We start from the raw sequence: 21016 nt of genomic DNA, 5'->3' as shown, positions 1-21016 counted from the left end.
GGATTAGACACACACTCGCCACTGGACCTGTCACTCTGGATTAGACACACACTCGCCACTGGACCTGTCCACTCTGGATTAGACACACACTCGCCACTGGACCTGTCCACTCTGGATTAGACACACACACACACACGCCACTGGACCTGTCCACTCTGGATTAGACACACACACACACACGCCACTGGACCTGTCCACTCTGGATTAGACACACACACACGCCACTGGACCTGTCCACTCTGGATTAGACACACACACACGCCACTGGACCTGTCCACTCTGGATTAGACACACACACACACTCGCCACTGGACCTGTCCACTCTGGATTAGACACACACACACACACTCGCCACTGGACCTGTCCACTCTGGATTAGACACACACACACACTCGCCACTGGACCTGTCCACTCTGGATTAGACACACACACACTGTCTGGGGCGGCAGGTAGCCTAGCCAAAAGGTTGCTGGATCGAATCCCCGAGAGGACAAGGTAAAAAAATCTGTCGTTCTGCTCCCGAGTAAACCAGTTAACCCACTGTTCCCCGGGCGCTGAAGATGTGGATGTTGATTAAGGCAGCCTTCCACACCTCTCTGTTTCAGAGGTGTTGGGTTAAATGCATTAGACACATTTCAGTAGAAGCCTTTCAGTTGTACTACTGACTAGACACTGTACAACTGACTGGTTTTCCTTTCTCCTTCTTTCTCTTCACCCCTTTTTTCCCTCTTTTGATCCCTTTTTGAGTTCAGAAATATTTTTAATTGATAAGCATTGATGGCCAGGAATATTGTAGATGTGCAAGGTTCTCATTTAATATACTCTGTTTTATGTTGATTCATCTGATGCAATTGAAAACAAAAGTTTCTGGCTTTCAGCTAAATGTACACATGCACAGATGACACTGCATTTTACACAACACTATATACTTCATATTGTGCAATACTTGATTGCAAAAAGACATACTGCACTGGCCATACCATATTGCCATTATCCAAATGATACTGGCGCAATGTGCATTTGTGCTGCTCAAGAATTCCAGTTATATTTACATTTTAGTCGTTTAGCACAGGGTTTTCCAAACTTTTTGACTCAGGCCCACCTTTCCAGTATTTGGGAACATCCCAAATACATTCCAGGATTGAGTAAATTGACTGTTTGGGTAATTGAAATGGCCATGTTCTGGTCTGAAACTGTGCCTTTTTGCTTATGATTTATATGCTTTCATATTTAAAGGGATACTTAGGGATTTTATCTACTTCACGAGGGTCAGATGAACTCATGGATACAATTTGTATCTCTCTGCATACAGTTTGAAGGAAGTTGCTAACTAGCACACGTAGTCAGTTGACTGGATGTCTATTGGTATCTGCCACCACTTCGACTTCCAAGTCATTGTGCTAATGCAAGTTAGTATTGGCTCACAAAACTACCTCTAACTTCCTTCCTACTGGACACAGAGACAGAAGCTGTGTTCGAATACCCATACTCGCCCAAGCAGAGCTGGTTTTCCAGAGCGTTGGTGACTGCTGCTGGAAACAATCTAATTATGCTTTTTTTTTGCCGATGTTCACTGTCAATGGCTATATTCAACTGGGGTTTGAGCGTTAGTAAATTCATCAGTTATTCTGCGCTCTGCCACATGTGCACTCAGACGAGAGTGCTCTGGAATCAAAGTAGATGGCCGGAGCGAATTTAAGAACGCACAAATGTCCATTGTGAACGCACAATGACTATACCACTTAGCTAAACTAAGAATAACGGGAGTAATCAAGTCACTAAACGTTGGGTAGTTAGTTAGATAGCATATAGTAAATATACTGGCAAGTTCGATGTATTAGTAGCCAACTAACCTTAGATAGCTAGCTAACATACTGGTACATAGTGCTGTAATGATATGCGCTTTGTAAGGATGGTGTAGCTAACAAATTGTCAGCCAACATAACGTAAGGGAATTTATTTGAATAGTAATTCATTACATTTCTCATTTTCTTGAACGTTTGTCATAATTAGTTAAACCAATGAATTTGTATCCGCTCTCGGACTTCGGCTGCTTATTTTCTTTAAATTAGAAAACGTTTAAGTCACGCCCATGTTCTGAATAATTACATTTTAGGGCCTTAAGCACGGAAAGAGTGTCCACTGCTTGTATACTTCGTATTTTGACAAATATAGTATTCGAACACAGCTATAGACATGGTATCTACGAGTTCACCGGATTCTTAATAAGTAGATAAAGGGCTTCATCGGCATTTTGGCAACGTATCCCTTTAATTATATTTAGAAATATATATATTTTTGTCATCCTAAGTGATACCAATTACTCTGTTTAGAGAGACATTGCATTGGACCCGAAGATCCTTGTTGTTATTTTCAAATGATCTACACTGAAGAAAATATAAACACAAAATGTAAAGTGTTGGTCCCATATTTCATGAGCTGAAATAAAATATCCCAGAAATGTTCCATGTGCACAAAAAGCTTATTTCTCTCAAATTTTGTGAACTAATTTGTTTACATCCCTGTTAATTAGCATTTCTCCTTTGCCAAGATACCCCCTCAACCTGACAGGTGTGGCATATCAAGAAGCTAATTAAACAACATGATCATTACACAGGTGCACCTTGTGCTGGGGACAATAAAAAGCCACTCTAATGTGCTATTTTCTTACACAACGCCACAGATGTCTCAAGTTTAGAGGGAGCATGCAATTAGCATGCGGACTGCATGGATGTCCACAATAGCTGTTGCCAGATAGAGAAATTAACATTAAACTACCTTAAGCCACCTCCAATGTTTTAGTAAATTTGGCAGTATAAAAGCAACATGCAACAATTTCAAAGATTTTACTCAGTTACAGTTCATATAAGGAAATCAGTCAATTTAAATAAATTCATTAGGCTCTAATCTATGAATTTCACATGACTGGGAATACAGATATGCACCTGTTGGTTACAGATTCCTTTAAAAAAAGGTAGGGGTGTGGATTAGAAAACCAGTCAGTGTGACCACCATTTGCCTCATGCAGTGCAACATTTCCTTTGCATAGAGTTGATCATACTGTTGATTGTGGAATGTTGTCCCACTCCTCTTCAATGGCTGTGTGAAGTTTCTGGATATGGGCAGGAACATGCTGTAGTACACGTTGATCCAGAGCGTCCCAAATATACTCAATGGGTGACATGTCTGGTGAGTATGCAGGCCAATGAAGAACTGGGACATTTTCAGCTTTCAGGAATTCTGGACAGATCCTTGTGACATTGGTCTATGCATTATCTTGCTCAAACATGAAGTGATAGGCGGATGAATGGCATGACGATGGGCCCAGGACCTTGTCGTGGTATGTGCATTCAAATTGCCATCAAAATGAAATTGTGTTGTCTGTAGGTTATACCTGCCCATACCATAACCCCACCGCCGCCATGGGGTACTCTGTTCACATCCGCAAACTGCTCGCCCACACTATGCCATACACATGGTTTGCAGTTGTGAGGCTGGTTGGATATACTGCCAAATTATTTATTTAAAATGGAAGAGAAATGAACATTCAATTATCTGGCAACAGCATTTTATGACTTTTTTTTGTGTTTGTTTTGGTTTTCGGCAAGGGTTATTTCGGCTGCTAAGTGCACACACAAAAATGTCTTGAGGCAAGCCAAAGTCAGTAGCCGAAGTCTATGCCCCTACGTAGGTGATTGGTTAACAGTAGGGATTCTTCAATTAAGTGTTTACAAATCGTTTTTATTTAAAAAAAAATCAATTGAAATACTGCATCAAACATCTTAGTTGGATGTAAAATCTCCTTGACAAAAATGTCAAAATTAATGACACTTTTTTTCTTTCGCGTTCTTAGATTAATTCTGGTTATGGCGAGCACACTCGTTCGCCTTGCCGAGTTTCAACTCGAAGCATGCGGAAGGTTTAAGCAGTCTATTAAACACACTTTCGACAGCAAGCCATGCGTTGGTTTAGTTTCCCTGGCAATTTGAATATGCTGCCCAAAAAATGATATAATGGGATTTATGCCACAAATGCTAAAACGTTAGCATGTGAAAACAGTTCCAGGGACTTCTAAGCATGGACTGCTTATAAGGTAAGGGAACCGAAATACAATTTTGTCATCTGGGTTTGCTATCCCTTTTTAATATTACAGGATAGGACTGTTCCACTCTTTAGTTTGTTGACTGTAATTACAGTGAACGCCCAGCTAACTTGCAACATAACAGGAAGTAGGTTAATAATTCATTTCATCATGGACAGGTACTTTTGATGTCACGGTGGAAGTAGGCTACGGCTAATTCAAGACAACTATCATGTTTCTAGTTTGTCTTCACTATTAGTATTGATCTAAATTACCATCCCCAGTTGTGCGGTGATTAACAGGTGCTGATCTGTGCAGTTCCTATCCGAATGCGCGTGAGAAAAAGTCGAATTTTAATGCAATATCAACAACGACAAGGTCTCCACGTTGAAAATATCGTGTCCTACGAAACAGGATTTTAGGTAAGATCCTTTTGTTATGGTTAATTGCATGTTTTGTATTACAGCAACACCGGGAATGGAAACTTCCAAAGCCACCTGATCCCGCGAGTTTACGTGAATGTTGCGCGCGCAGCGTGAATTAGAAACGGAATTCCCAGGAAATCGAAAGTTATCTGCGACTCCTCTCCTGTCGTAGACATATTGGACATTGAGCTCATAAGGGCCACAGTTTGGAGATTTCTGACATGTTGCTTAATTTGAGCCTAGTCACTCGGTATACATTTGGGATTGTGTTCTAAGATTTCCAAATGTCTGAGTTTCTTTATGAATTATGAACTAATATAGGCTCTACCTCATTCAGAAGGGCTACAGGGCATGCGGGTAAGGTTTGTTTCATTTCTAGACTAGATCAAGTCAAATAAATTTACCCGACACATCCACATGATATAATACGGCCTGCTCTACTGTACAAGAGGAAGTAGGTTTAATACTATTGTTTGATGGTAGCTGTTTGAGGTGTCAGTTGGATTAATCAAATGATTAAACCTCTACTGGGTGTAGGTTTCCTCAGTTTTACAACCCCGAGAGTCGTAACTGCATGTTTTGGCCATCCAAACATACTCTAAGGGACAGATCGAAATTTACTGGGGGGATATTTTATTTTGGAGAGGGTTTTATTGAGCACAGGGGAGGGTTGTGTGTTTTTTTTTTTAACCTGGTTTACTGTTGCTCTTCTGCTCGTATTTTCCCTATAAACAATAGCTTGACTTACTTTTTGATATTACCCTAATACAGTTTAGAAATGCTTGTGACAGTTTGGTATGGTGTGGCTATTATTAATCTTTCGATAATTCAGGCCTATGATATAAAGGCAGACCATTGTGCTCCAATTGTCTCCGACAGTTGAACGTGACGTGACGCGAGGAAGACTGTTTCAGCATATTGTGGACAGTCTGAGCACTGATGGAGGGATTGTGGGTTCCTGGTGTAACTCGGGCAGTTGTTGCTGCCATCCTGTACCTGTCCTGCAGTCTGATGTTCGGATGTACCAATCCTGTGCAGGTGCTGTTACACTGGTCTGCCACTGAGGACGATCAGCTGTCTGTCCTGTAGCCTGTCTTAGGCGTCTCACAGTATGGCCACATCTGCAGTCCTCATGCCTTCTTGCAGCATGCCTAAGGCCCGTTCACACAGATGAGCAGGGACCCTGGGTATCTTTCTTTTGGTATTTTTCAGTCAGTAGAAAGGCTTCTTTAGTATCTTAAGTTTTTATAACTGTGACCTTAATTGCCCAACGTCTGTAAGCTGTTAATGTCTTTACGACCGTTCCACAGGTGCATGTTCGTTAATTGTTTACGGTTCAAACCCTTTACAATGAAGATCTGTTAAGTTATTTGGATTTTTACTAATTATCTTTGAAAGACAGTTATGTATAGCGGATGCCATCCTGACTTAAAGAAATGCATGTCTGTGTCGTAGAATGCCCCCGTCATATCTCTATATCTCTGGGGTTAGGCCTAAGCTTCTGTAAACCTACTCATTCAAGGGTTTTTCTTTATTTTTACTATTTTCTACATTGTAGAATAATAGTGAAGACATCAAAACTATGAAATAACACATGGAATTATGTAGTAACCAAAAAAAGTGTACAAAATATATTTGATTCTTCAAAGTTGCCACCATTTGCCTTGATGACGGCTTTGCACACTCATGGCATTCTCTCAACCAGCTTCATGAGGAATTATTTTCCAACAGTCTTGAAGGATTTCCCACATATGCTGAGAACTTGTTAGCTGCTTTTCCTTCATCCCAAAAAAATTCTGTATTGACAGACCTTCGTGTCTTTAAAACCTGTTAAGGAGGCTGCAAATTTTCGCAGCTTTTTGTTAAAAATCGCGCAACATTTCAGCGTCCTGCTACTCATGCCAGGAATATAGTATATGCATATGATAAGTGTGTGTGTCTAGAAAACACTCTGAAGTCTCTAAAACTGGTTAAATCGTGTCTGTGGCTATAACATAACGTGTTTAGGAGTCAAAATCCTTCGAAAAACTGTTCACCAAAAACACAAAAATAATATCCATCTGCCAGTCAATGTATTGTCTAAGGCTGAAGAAAATACATGGGGATCCCCTGTAAACGCCTACAGCTTCCACACGATGTCGCCAGTGCTGGCATTTTTGGGCTGCTTTATCCTTGGTTTGGTGACGTATAGGCACTTCCTTTCTTGGGGCTCACCACAGGATGTTATGAAAGTGAAAACATGGAGTATGATTTCAAGACTTGCTGCTATTGAATACAGATTGCCCCGTGATCAATTTGATAGATTATTAACGTTTATTAATACCTAAAGTTGGTTTAGAAAAGTAGTTTGAAGTGATTTGTAAAAGTATATAGGGAACTTTTGTAATTTTAAAAAGTGACGTTGCGTCTTGTAAAGGGGCATTTTTCTGGATCAGACCGGTCTTCAGCAAATCACATTTTGGGTATACAATGACGGATTTAATCGGGAAAAAGACCCAATTGTGATGTTTATGTGACATATAGGAGTGCCAAGAAAGAAGCTCGTCAAAGGTAATGACTGTTTAATATTTTATTTCTGCGTTTTGGGTAGCGCCGGCTACCGCAAAATCTGTTGTTTTGTTGACGGTCTGGTATTCTGGGGGTGCATGCTATCAGAAAATAGCTTCTCATGCTTTTGCCGAAAAGCATTTTACAAATCTGACTTGTGGCTAGATTCACAACGAGTGTAGCTTTAATTCAGTACCTTGTATGTGTGTTTTAATGAAAGTTTGAGTTTTATCGAAAACTTTCGGTGGCGCTCTAAAATTTCCGCTGATTTGATCCCGCCACAGGAACCTAGCCGTTAACAAGTTTTAAGTAATGACAGACTGTCGTTTCTCTTTGCTTATTTGAGCTGTTCTTGCCATAATATGGATTTGGTTTTTAACCAAATAAGGCTATATTTTGTATACCAACTCTACCTTGTCACAACACAACTGATTGGCTCAAACACATTCGGAAGGACAGAAATTCCACAAATATACTTTTAACAAGGCACACCTGTTAATTGAAATGCATTCCAGGTGACTACCTCATGAAGCTGGTTGAGAGAATGCCACGAGTGTGCAAAGCTGTCAAGGCAAAGGGTGGCTACTTTGAAGTATCTCAAACATAAAATATATTTTGATTTGTTTAACACATTTTTTGGTTACTCCATAATTCCATATGTGTTATTTAATAGATTGTCTTTGCTATTATTCTACAATGTAGAAAATTGTAAAAAATAAAAACCCTGGCATAGGTGTGTCAACTTTTGACTGGTAGTGTGTGCGTGTGTAATACAGTGGACACCTAAGGTGTGTCTACACTTGACACTTATGTGCAACTTCTGCTATCAGAATACGAAAATTGCATTGAAAAGACCCATCTAGACGCACAAAAGTCGCTTTTGGTCTGATTGTGTTCAGATCTGGCTGACCACTTCAGGAGGTGGTCATGGATGTGTTGTGTGCAGATTTCTCCTCAGTCTGGACCCAATCAGGCTACCGAAAAGCGCATAAAGTGACCGATGTCATCAGCACTCCTCCCACAAGTCTCGGGACCGAGTGGTACCTTTTCATTATAACGTTGGAGGAAATACACAAGGAACGTATTTGCTGGCCTCATAAATGCTAGCCACCTCGATTCATATTTCGATTTTTTTATTTTATTTTTATTATTATTTTTTTTGGCAGGAGTTATGCTAACCCTTTTGCAATCTCTTTAGCGTTGCTTGCTAGCTTGCTGGCTAGCTACAGACGTTAGCTTTCTAGTTAGCTATAGTAGTTCGCTACTGCCATCAGTTGTGTTATCATATTTTGCCTATTCCACCTTTTTTGTAGATTGCATATTGGCATTTCAATATAGTGCGGGAAAAGGGAATCCAGACATGGTAGACACATTTAAATGTAGGTGTAGATGCATGTCTCATTTGGAATTCCATGATCATAATTCTATGATCAGAATACTAAAGCTGTTAAGTCTAGACACTGCCTTAAGCCTATAGGCCTATGCATGCAGTGCCCTGAAACAGTTAGTGCTCAAATCTCTGACAGCTGAACTGTGAGATGGACAATTATTGTTTATGAAGTAGCCCCAAAAAAATAGGATTTAAGGTTTTGCATATACTACACAAGGAATAGTATTTTTGTAATTTGTTATAGGCTGTTTTTAAGGACACGTGGCTCATTTGGCCAACATCCGTTGTTTATTAATGGTGCTGGCTGCACCAGGTTGGATCTGAATGCATATGGATGTCTGAAAAATGTTTTATTTTTAAATATCCATTCAATTAAAATCTTCCCTGTCTTGTTGTCTGCCTCCAAATTTTCCTAAAGGAAACTGAAAAGCATGTTTTATTAAGATTTTTGAATATTCCCATAAATCTTTTGCCAATTGGATGGAAACCTAGCTGTAGACCCCGTAAAGACTCTGGCAAGTGCGCTAGTTCAGTGTCACTTTGATTATGCCTGCACATCATGGCTCACCAGCAGCTCCAAACATCTAAAGACTAAGGTACCAGACAAACAAACTTGTAAGAATTGTACTTAAACTCCCCCTCATACTCATCTGGAAGTTGAGCTTTTTCCCCTCTCCATCTCTGTAATGTTACTGTATACAGCTGCACCATCGAGAGCATCCTGACTGGTTGCATCACTGCCTGGTATGGCAACTGCTCGGCCTCCGACCGCAAGGCACTACAGAGGGTAGTGCGTATGGCCCAGTACATCACTGGGGCCAAGCTTCCTGCCATCCAGGACCTCTATACCAGGCGGTGTCAGTGGAAGGCCCTTAAAAATAGTCAGACTCCAGACACCCTATAGTCATAGACTGTTCTCTCTGCTACCGCATGGCAGCGGTACCGGAGCGCCAAGTCTAGGTCCAAGAGGCTTCTGAACAGCTTCTACCCCCAAGCCATAAGACTCCTGAACATCTAATCAAATGGCTACCCAGACTATTTGCATTGCAAGGTGCAAATTCCCGACTTTATTGTGCACTTTGAAAAATCTTTTTTAAATTTATTTTACTGACAAATAAAATCAATCAAGCCATCCAAACTGTGCAGCGGGAATTGATGAATGGAAAGAGACATCTGTTACAAAACAGCAAAAAGTTTAATGACATTCGGAGATTGACAGTCTATTTATTTTGTTGTTGAATATGCAAACCATGATATTGATGTCCCAGAAGTCGGTATGCTTTGTATTATTGGTTGTGTGGTACATTGCCACAAAGTTTTTGGTGGAAAATTTGTTTGATATATTTTATATAATTGTAAATATGCCATCAAAATGTTGAAAATCTAATTTCAAACGTAGCTGATCATTATCTGCAGCCAGCTCTGATTATATTGTAATAAAACAGGCAGAGAGAGTGAGCTCATCTGTGGTGGTTGGCGAACCCTCAACCTTCTGGCCCATAGCCCTGTGTGGCATTGGCTATGCCACAAAAGCATGCTGAAGTGGCAAAGTCAATATCCATGTTATTGTTATTTGTGGTGGTAAATATAATTTTGAGTTAATTATATGAGGGGGGAGTGTTCAGTTTATTTTACAGTACAAGGGGAGGGTCATGCGAAAATATTTTTAGCGTTGGGGGGGGTTGCATTTTTGTTTTTGACACCTTGAGTTGGACCAGCTCCCCCACAGTAAATTTCAAGTTGTCCCTAAAAAGCAGTGGTCACCAACCGATGAGATCAACTGGTCGATCTGATCTCCAAAGCATTCCTAGTCAATCACCAAACATTTCTATAAAAAAAAATCTGCGCTTTTGGCAGTAGTTGCACTTGATTCAGCAGCGCTAGCGCCAGGAAGGCAAAGTGTTCACATTGTTAAGTGTACCTATAGTGCTACCACTGGCCAATCAGATAGCTTCGATCACCCTGTGTGCACAGTTTCCTTGAGCCATAGACTGTAAAATTGAGTATTGAATGTACCGCAAAGTTGATACTGTGACTGCAAATCTTTTAAAACCATGACTACAGAGACACTCAACGAATACAGCACAAAGCTGCTGTTTAAAAAAAAATTAAGTTCACGTTTAAGTTGTTATTCAATACTGTCAACACTTCGTTCAACACTTATAAGCCATAAAATGTGCATTCTCCCTACTTACACTACAACCACCACTGCAGATGCAACGAGTGAGTATGGCAAAGTGTTCCGATAAGCTTGCGTTGTTATTATTAGCGGCTTGTCTTTTGTAATATCAAGGAATATTTCACATTCTCTGATCATAGGATTAACAACATGAATTGGTGCATGAGGCAGAAATAATGCAGTACGACTTGTGTTTCACCATCAGCTGGAAGACGGTGTCCACTTTGCTCAGTGGAGGGTGGGAAAGCGAGCAGCGGGATATGAGTCGGGTGAGAGTTATCCTCACCGCTGCGCCCTCCCTCCCCTCAGACTGACCATTAGATGCAGGTCATCAGTCCAGTAAAAAACATATCTGGAAATTATTATGCTCACTCAGCTGTGCCTCACAAGTAATACAACAAATGATCTATTACCAGTGTGATCCAATACCTAGCATGTTGAAATGTAATTTCAAAATGGTCAGAGAAGAACAACATTGGCAGGGCAATTCAAGCATAGCCAATATGCCGTGCTAATGTATTGGGTCCACAGCCTACTCCACAAACCTCATTGCTACAGAACTGTTTTTAGTTGGTTAATGTTGCATAGGCTTACGTTTTTAAAGCCATGATTTAAAAAAAATTGGAGCGTTATGTTGTGGAAATTCTTACACTGGGTCACTCAGTCAATCTTAAATTAATCATTCTTTATCGGCTCACTGGAGAGGTTCCAACCAACTCAATGCACCAAGTACACATGTCGATCAGGAGCTCTCACGGGGCAGTCCCGTTAGTTCTCTTATATACTTACACAGAAAGTAATAATTGCATGATTTAGCTTATTCATAACTAATTATCATTCATGTTTGCTATCATTCATGTGACAGACCAATACCTACCTCTTCTTCTCTCCAAGCTGAGATATCGTTCTCAAAAAAGGGTCTGGGCGTACTGCCAAATTGCAGATACTATAGTGAGGATTTCTCCCAGGCGTTGCATGAACAATAACCACAAGAAATGGGTCATTAGAAAAGCACAAACAGAACACAGAAATTGCCTGTTAGAAAAGCCCAAATGTAAAAAATACACAGGTAGATCTTGGCTTGTATTATGACTCGGAGTGATCTTGACTCCTACATTAAGGTCTCCTTCAGTTGTATTGAACTATATATAATGTAATTCAAAGTAAGAATTCCCTATATACTACTAATTGCATGCAAAGCTACCTGAATTTACATGAATTTTGTGTTTTTACAACTTTGTTGCTTTTTTTATTGTGCATTCTAGAGCCTGCCACTGCCAGCATGTCACTGTTTGAGACTGAAGGACCCCTCGTTCTGGACCTGAGCTGCCCTATCTGCCTGCAACTCTTCTCCGACCCTGTGTCCCTACCCTGCGGCCACGTCTACTGCTCAGCCTGCCTTGAAAAGTACATGGACACTGACACGGCCCACCACTGCTGTCCCGAATGCCAGGTTGAGTACCAGGGCCTCCAGGCCCTCGTGAAGAACTTCAAGATGTGCAGCATCATCGAGAGCTATAAAGCCACCACAACAGGAAAGGTCAGATCTGTAACAGATGGAGATGGTGGTGATTGCCACCAGGGGGTATTGTCACCTAACCAGAGAAATGATGGTAAGGCCTCTGAATGTCTATTAGACATAGAGCAACAAGAGTTACAACACACAGGCTTGGGAGATGCAGCTGCAGCGCCCGCTACTTTTCTGAAAAACCAACTGACCAAGATGGAGAAGTCTAAACTTCTATTAGCGTCTCATGTAACAGAGTTGACGGTGAGGCTGCAGATTGCTGAGGACCAGCTGAGGAGGGAGGAGGAGAGGGAGGTTGAGGTCCGGGCCGCCAATGCCCTTCTGAGAGGAAAGGCAGCCAAGCTGCTGGAGCGGATGACTGAGCTGACGATCAACTACGTTACTGGGATGACAGAGTTGATTGAAGAGGAACTGCGCCCCACCGAGGAGAGCCTAGGCAGCCGAGTACACCAAGTCTCCGAGATCCGAGTGAAGTTGAGGGATGCCCAGCTCCGAGCCAAATCCCTCCTGACCGAGGAAGACAGTGGGGTGTTCAGTGAGGGGTTTCAGGAGGCACAACCGCGCATCATGGAGCTGATGGCCCAGCAACCTCTAGAGGAGCTGGACCACGACAACACCTGTCCTGAGTCGAAAGTTAACCCAGGCCGAGCTTGCGACGAGCTGGAACGGAGGAGCGCAGAGTTGAGGGAGGGACTCGGGACGGCCCAGCGTTCCCTACGCAATGTCCTCAACCCCTCAGAGGTGACCTTTGACCTAGACACTGCCCACCCCAGCTTGGTGCTGTCGGAGGACCTGAAGACGGTGACCTTCAGCACCAAAAAGCAGCCCTACCCGGCCCTGCCAACAAGGTTTAGCAACTTCCTCCAGGTGCTGAGCACCCAGAGCTTCTACGGAGGCGAGCATCGCTGGGAGGTGGAGCTGGACGGATCTTCTCCCTGGATCATAGGGGTGTGCTACAGCGGGGCGCTAGCACGCAGCGGGTTAGCGAGTGCCCTAGAGAGTAGCCGTGGCTCCTGGTGCCTGATGTGGTTCGATAACCTGCTCAGGTCCTTTGAGCAGGGCCATGATGTCCCATTGATGAGAACCCCGGCAGTACATAGACTGGAGATCACGCTGAGTTTTAAGACTCAGAGGTTGAGCTTCTATAACGTCAGCCAGTGCAGTGGGAAGACTCACGTGTACACCTTTAAGGCGAACCTCACGGAGCCGGTGCATCTGGCTTATAGGATGATGTCAGGCCAACCGAAGGCACGCATAACAGTATGCTCTTGAACGGTCATTGGTACAAAAGAGAACCTAGCAAGATTACATACTTTTGTTTTTATTAATTCTGTATTAATACCAAACATTTCTTGTTTACATTTAATGTTGTTCATGGTTGTAGAGACATAGTTGTTTTGGTCTGTTACTAGCGGTAGGGGAGAGTGGAGTAAGTTGAGCCACCACTTTTTTCTAGGAAACCATACACAATGTATAATAGATTATCATTTAATGGAGTCTAGAAACCACATGGATAAAGTAGTAAGCAAGCTGGTCCAAATTTTTTTTCACAAAGTCAAATTAATATTTTGTCTTATAGGTTTCATGATTATTGTATCTAAACCAGATAGTTTTAAGATTTGTTTTATAAATCAGTTTGGTTCTCTTTATGCTGCATGGAATAAACGCAGCATGAAAGTGCATCCTTGTAGCTGTGTGGGCTAATATGGTCAAAATGTTTGCCTTGGGGTAAGTTGAGCCAATGACCACCATACCCCATCCAAATGGTGATTAGAGTATCCGGTTTATGAATAATATGTGTATTATTTTTGCAATGTGTCATCCATATGGAATCAAGATGGTGCATTTTTTATTGTTGCAGATATCATCATACCCTGTGTATACAAGTGTAAAACAAGCAGGGGTCTTGCCCACCTTGAGGTTTTTAAGAGATGGAAAAAATGGACAGAATTGCACGAGGAGGTACATCCACAAAAAAAGAAAACAAATATTTATCTGTGCGAAAGAGGCACATGACACAATTGATCTGATAACATGGAGTCCGAGCTTGTTAAACATGTTAAGAATCTCGCACACCAGTTTCTTGGGTTTAATTGCTTCAAATGCAGAGAACTTCCCCACAAATTGGCACATCGAAACTACATCCCTGTCCCAGACAAGAAATGGAAGGGTATATCTGAATGTAGAAATACATTTAAGATATACAATATACCCAGAGCCCCACCTTTTTTTTGTTATTTTGGCATTGATACGTGTCACATCAGTTTGCAAACAATGTAAAAAAAAACATTGAGTTAGTAAAGCTGCATACAAACATGGTCTGTTTTTTGCTTTCTTGAGTAAGGCAGCTCCAAAATGCAGGTGTTTCAGCCTAGCTCAGTGCTTTTTGTGGTGGTGGGGCAGCCAGCAGAAAATACAGTAGGGGTTGATAATGTTCTCTAGTTGTGCTGTGATTGTCTCAGTATACAGTCACTCATGGGGACACAACGTCACCGTAAAATCTACCGGGAGAGCTTGACAATTCAAGCCTGTTGGGTGCTGCCATAGAGTTACATTAGAAATGCCCAACCAAGAAGGCCACAAAAAAAATGACATCAAGTCACATAACTACTATAGCTTTGATTGGACTGATCATGTCAACATCATACTTTAAAAATCTTAGCTAGCAAGCTAGACAAGCAGTCATAATAATGAATCACGTCGACAATCTATTGGCAAAATCCTTGTCATATGGAGAGAAATTCTAGATAAAACGTATCGGTGCTCATCGGCCATTGGACATGAACATTACACAACAACATGGGTCAAAAAAGTTTCTGTCAATCCAGCGTGACAGTTCAAAACAACTGGGAACTCGGTAAAAAACAGTTCCAACTGGGGGGAAAAAGTTGCCAATTGTCTTAAGCACCATAAATCCAGAGAATGACTGACTTTGATGACAAATCTTGACGACAAACTTTGCACACGAGGACCACCGCGCCACCTTTCTGTTTTTGTGAGCACAGCACAACCAGGTGAGTCCAAAAATGTATTGTATGCTGCTGCATACAGTGCATTCGGAAATTTTTCAGACCCCTTCACTTTTTCCACGTTTTGTTACGTTACAGCCTTATTCTAAAATGGATTAAATAACCATTTTTCTCAATCTACACACAGTAACCTATAATGACAAAACTAAAACAGGTTTCTAGAAATGTTTACAAATTTATTAAAAATATTTTTAAAAATCACATTTATATTTGTATTCAGAACTTTGCTATGAGACTTGAACGTGAGCTCAGGTTTCCATTGATCATCCTTGAGATATTTCAAATCAAATTTTATTTGTCACATACACATGGTTAGCAGATGTTAATGCGAGTGTAGCGAAATGCTTGTGCTTCTAGTTCCGACAATGCAGTAATAACCAACAAGTAATCTAACTAACAATTCCAAAACTACTGTCTTATACACAGTGTAAGGGGATAAAGAATATGTACATAAGGATATATGAATGAGTGATGGTACAGAGCAGCATAGGCAAGATACAGTAGATGGTATCGAGTACAGTATATACATCTGAGATGAGTATGTAAACAAAGTGGCATAGTTAAAGTGGCTAGTGATACATGTATTACATAAGGATGCAGTCGATGATATAGAGTACAGTATATACATATTCATATGAGATGAGTAATGTAGGGTATGTAAACATTACATTATATTAAGTGGCATTGCTTAGTGGCTAGTGATACATGTATTACATAAGGATGCAGTCTGATATAGAGTACAGTGTATACGTATGCATATGAGATGAATAATGTAGGGTAAGTAACATTATATAAGGTAGCATTGTTTATATATTTACATCATTTCCCATCAATTCCCATTATTAAAGTGGCTGGAGTTGAGTCAGTGTCAGTGTGTTGGCAGCAGCCACTCAATGTCAGTTGTGGCTGTTTAACAGTCTGATGGCCTTGAGATTGAAAAACAGCTTCTGTCTCTCGGTCCCTGCTTTGATGCACCTGTACTGACCTCGCCTTCTGGATGATAGCGGGGTGAACAGGCAGTGGCTCAGGTGGTTGATGTCCTTGATGATCTTTATGGCCTTCCTGTAACATCGGGTGGTGTAGGTGTCCTGGAGGGCAGGTAGTTTGCCCCCGGTGATGCGTTGTGCAGACCTCACTACCCTCTGGAGAGCCTTACGGTTGTGGACGGAGCAGTTGCCGTACCAGGCGGTGATACAGCCCGCCAGGATGCTCTCGATTGTGCATCTGTAGAAGTTTGTGAGTGCTTTTGGTGACAAGCCGAATTTCTTCAGCCTCCTGAGGTTGAAGAGGCGCTGCTGCGCCTTCTTCACGATGCTGTCTGTGTGGGTGGACCAATTCAGTTTGTCTGTGATGTGTATGCCAAGGAACTTAACTTGCTACCCTCTCCACTACTGTTCCATCGATGTGGATAGGGGGGTGTTCCCTCTGCTGTTTCCTGAAGTCCACAATCATCTCCTTAGTTTTGTTGACGTTGAGTGTGAGGTTATTTTCCTGACACCACACTCCGAGGGCCCTCACCTCCTCCCTGTAGGCCGTCTCGTCGTTGTTGGTAATCAAGCCTACCACTGTTGTGTCGTCCGCAAACTTTGATTGAGTTGGAGGCGTGCGTGGCCACGCAGTCGTGGGTGAACAGGGAGTACAGGAGAGGGCTCAGAACGCACCCTTGTGGGACCCCAGTGTTGAGGATCAGCGGGGTGGAGATGTTGTTGCCTACCCTCACCACCTGGGGGCGGCCCGTCAGGAAGTCCAGTACCCAGTTGCACAGGGCGGGGTCGAGACCCAGGGTCTCGAGCTTGATGACGAGCTTGGAGGGTACTATGGTGTTGAATGCCGAGCTGTAGTCGATGAACAGCATTCTCACATAGGTATTCCTCTTGTCCAGATGGGTTAGGGCAGTGTGGTTGAGATTGCATCGTCTGTGGACCTATTTGGGCGGCAAGCAAATTGGAGTGGTTCTAGGGTGTCAGGTAGGGTGGAGGTGATATGGTCCTTGACTAGTCTCTCAAAGCACTTCATGATGACGGAAGTGAGTGCTACGGGGCGGTAGTCGTTTAGCTCAGTTACCTTAGCTTTCTTGGGAACAGGAACAATGGTGGCCCTCTTGAAGCATGTGGGAACAGCAGACTGGTATAGGGATTGATTGAATATGTCCGTAAACACACCGGCCAGCTGGTCTTCGCATGCTCTGAGGGCGCGGCTGGGGATGCCGTCTGGGCCTGCAGCCTTGCGAGGGTTAACACGTTTAAATGTCTTACTCACCTCGGCTGCAGTGAAGGAGAGTCCGCATGTTTTCGTTGCAGGCCGTGTCAGTGGCACTGTATTGTCCTCAAAGCGGGCAAAAAAGTTATTTCGTCTTCCTGGGAGCAAGACATCCTGGTCCGTGACTGGGCTGGATTTCTTCTTGTAGTCCGTGATTGACTGTAGACCCTGCCACATGCCTCTTGTGTCTGACCCGTTGAATTGAGATTCTACTTAGTCTCTGTACTGACGCGTAGCTTGTTTGATAGCCTTGCGGAGGGAATAGCTGCACTGTTTGTATTCGGTCTTGTTACCAGTCACCTTGCCCTGATTAAAAGCACTGGTTTGCGCTTTCAGTTTCATGCGAATGCTGCCATCAATCCACGGTTTCTGGTTAGGGAATGTTTTAATCGTTGCTATGGGAACGACATCTTCAACGCACGTTCTAATGAACTCGCACACCGAATCAGCGTATTCGTCAATATTGTTATCTGACGCAATACGAAACATATCCCAGTCCACGTGATGGAAGCAGTCTTTGAGTGTGGAGTCAGCTTGGTCGGACCAGCGTTGGACAGACCTCAGCGTGGGAGCCTCTTGTTTTAGTTTCTGTCTGTAGGCAGGGATCAACAAAATGGAGTCGTGGTCAGCTTTTCCAAAAGGAGGGCGGGGCAGGGCCTTATATGCGTTGCGGAAGTTAGAGTAACAATGATCCAAGGTTTTTCCACCCCTGGTTGCGCAATCGATATGCTGATAAAATTTAGGGAGTCTTGTTTTCAGATTAGCCTTGTTAAAATCCCCAGCTACAATGAATGCAGCCTCCGGATAAATAGTTTCCAGTTTGCAAAGAGTTAAATAAAGTTCGTTCAGAGCCATCGATGTGTCTGCTTGGGGGGGATATATACGGCTGTGATTATAATCGAAGAGAATTCTCTTGGTAGATAATGCGGTCTACATTTGATTGTGAGGAATTCTAAATCAGGTGAACAGAAGGATTTGAGTTCCTGTATGTTTCTTTCATCACACCATGTCTCGTTAGCCATAAGGCATACGCCCCTGCCCCTCTTCTTACCAGAAAGATGTTCGTTTCTGTCGGCGCGATGCGTGGAGAAACCCGCTGGCTGCACCGCCTCGGATAGCGTCTCTCCAGTGAGCCATGTTTCCGTGAAGCAAAGAACGTTACAGTCTCTGATGTCCCTCTGGAATGCTACCCTGGCTCGGATTTCATCAACCTTGTTGTCAAGAGACTGGACATTGGCGAGAAGAATGCTAGGGAGTGGTGCACGATGTGCCCGTCTCCGGAGTCTGACCAGAAGACCGCCTCGTTTCCCTCTTTTTCTGAGTCGTTTTTTTGGGTCGCCGCATAGGATCCATTCCGTTGTCCTGTTTGAAAGGCAGAACACAGGATCCGCGTCGCGAAAAACATATTCTTGGTCGTACTGATGGTGAGTTGACGCTGATCTTATATTCAGTAGTTCTTCTCGACTGTATGTAATGAAACCTAAGATGACCTGGGGTACTAATGTAAGAAATGACACGTAAAAAAACAAAACACTGCATAGTTTCCCAGGAACGCGAAGCGAGGCGGCCATCTCTGTCGGCACCGGAAGTGATTATAGCTACTGTAGCTTTGATTGAACTGATCATATCAACATCATACTTTAAAAATCTTAGCTAGCAAGCTAGATAAGCAGTCCCCATCTAGAACTTGATTGGAGTCCACCTGTGGTAAATTCAATTTATTGGACATGATTTGGAAAGGCACACCCCTGTCTATATAAGGTCCCCCAGTTGACAGTGTATGTCAGCAAAAACCAAGCCATGAAGGAATTGTCCGTAGAGCTCCGAGACAGGATTGTGTTGAAGCACAGTCCTGGGGAACCAAAGAATGTCTGCTGCTTTTAAGGTCCCCAAGAACACACTGTCCTCCATCATTCTTAAATTGAAGAAGTTTGGAACCACCAAGACTTTCTAGAGCTGGCTACCCAGCCAAACTGAGCAATCGGGGAGAAGGGCCATGGTCAGGGAGGTGACCAAGAACCCGATGGTCACTCTGACCGAGCTCTGTGGAGATGGGAGAACCTTCCAGAAGGACAACCATCTCTGCCTTTATGGTAGAGTGGCCAGACGGAAGCCATGACAGCCCACTTGGAGTTTTCCAAAAGGCACCTAAAGGACTCTGACCATGAGAAACAAGATTTACTGGTCTGATGAAACCAAGATTGAAGATTGACACTATCCCTACGCTGAAGCATGGTTGTGGCAGCATCATGCTGTGGGGATGATTTTCAGAGGCAAGGACTGGGAGACTAGTCAGGATTGAGGGAAAGATGAACGAAGAAAAGTACAGAAAGATCCTTGATGAAAATCAGCGTGCTCAGGACCTGAGACTGGAGGAAGGTTCACCTTCCAACAACCCTAAGCACAGAGTCAAGACAACGCAGGAGTGGCTTCGGTACAAGTGTCAATGTGCTTGTGTGGGCCAGCCAGAGCCCGGATTGAACCTGATCAAACATCTCTGGAGAGACCTGAAAATAGCTGTGCAGCGACGCTCCCCATCTAACCTGACACAGCTTGCGACAATCTGCAGAGAACAATGGGACAAACTTCCAAAATACAGGTGTGCCAAGCTTGTAACATCATACCCAAGAAGACTTGAGGCTGTAATCGCTGCTGAAGGTGCTTCAACAAATAATTGAGTGAGGGGTCTGAATACTTATGTAAATGTTATTTTTCAAAAATGTTTTTGTTTTGTCATTATGGGTATTGTGTGTAGATTGGGGGAAACTGTTTAATACATTTTAGAATAAGGTTATAACAAAATGTGGAAAAAGTCAATGGGTCTGAATACCTTCCGAATGCACTGTAAATGGTGTAATATGCCAGGGAGATATGTATATTAAGGCAGCTCCAAAATGCAGGTGTTTCAGCCTAGCTCAGTGATTTTTGTGGTGGTGGGGCAGCCATCAGAAAATACAGTGTAGGGATTGATAATGTTCTCTAGTTGCGCCGTGATTGACTCAGTGTACTGTCACTCATGGGGACACAACGTCACCGCAAAATCTATGGGGAGAGCTTGACAATTCAAGCCTGTTGGGTGCTGCTATAGAGTTACATTAGAAGTTCCCATCCAAGAAGGCTCAAGGTCATTGGCCACAAATAAGATGACATCACATTATAGCTACTGTAGCTTTGATTGAACTGATCATATCAACATCATACTTTAAAAATCTTAGCTAGCAAGCTAGATAAGCAGTCCCCATCAAGAATCAAGTCGATAATCTATTGGCAAAGTAATTTTCAATCCATGTCATATGGAGAGAAATTATGGATAAAACGTATCAGTGCTCATAGGCCATTGGACATGAACATTACACATCAAGTTGGAAATTGCAAATTCAACAATGATTAGTTTGGATGGAATCAATGTGGCTAACTGAAAGCGTTGCAAAGTAATCACTAGCCTGCTATTCAGTGGAGTGGGTGTGTGGTCCAAGTCTGGGTTTAAGGGTCTCTTTTCCAAACTTAAAAGGATAAACATTCAACATGGGCCAGAAAGGTTTCTGTCTGGGAAATCTCAGACTTCAGTGAGTTCAAGA

The 21016-nt window shown here is 42.7% G+C and overlaps 1 protein-coding gene across 5 annotated transcripts; it reads left to right on the top strand.

Annotated features, from left to right (window-relative positions):
* The first annotated feature begins 25 nt into the window (after positions 1-25).
* LOC112246218 (E3 ubiquitin/ISG15 ligase TRIM25-like) lies at positions 26-13830 on the top strand. Of its 5 annotated transcripts, none has more exons than XM_042324756.1 (2): positions 26-495; positions 11888-13830. In XM_042324756.1, the coding sequence occupies exon 2, from the start codon at positions 11905-11907 to the stop codon at positions 13420-13422; it is 1518 nt and encodes a 505-aa protein (XP_042180690.1). In that variant the 5' UTR covers positions 26-495; positions 11888-11904; the 3' UTR covers positions 13423-13830. The 5 variants fall into 5 exon arrangements, with proteins under 5 accessions (XP_042180690.1, XP_024270289.1, XP_024270292.1 ...); XM_024414521.2 differs by lacking the exon at positions 26-495 and adding an exon at positions 3043-3189; XM_024414524.2 differs by lacking the exon at positions 26-495 and adding an exon at positions 3889-4093.
* The last annotated feature ends 7186 nt before the right edge of the window (positions 13831-21016 follow it).

This window comes from Oncorhynchus tshawytscha, linkage group LG07 (assembly GCF_018296145.1).
Source record: "Oncorhynchus tshawytscha isolate Ot180627B linkage group LG07, Otsh_v2.0, whole genome shotgun sequence".
In the NCBI taxonomy this organism is placed as follows: Eukaryota; Metazoa; Chordata; class Actinopteri; order Salmoniformes; family Salmonidae; genus Oncorhynchus; species Oncorhynchus tshawytscha.
The sequence above is the reverse complement of the archived record's forward strand: the minus strand, read 5'-3'. Positions and strand labels throughout refer to the sequence as shown.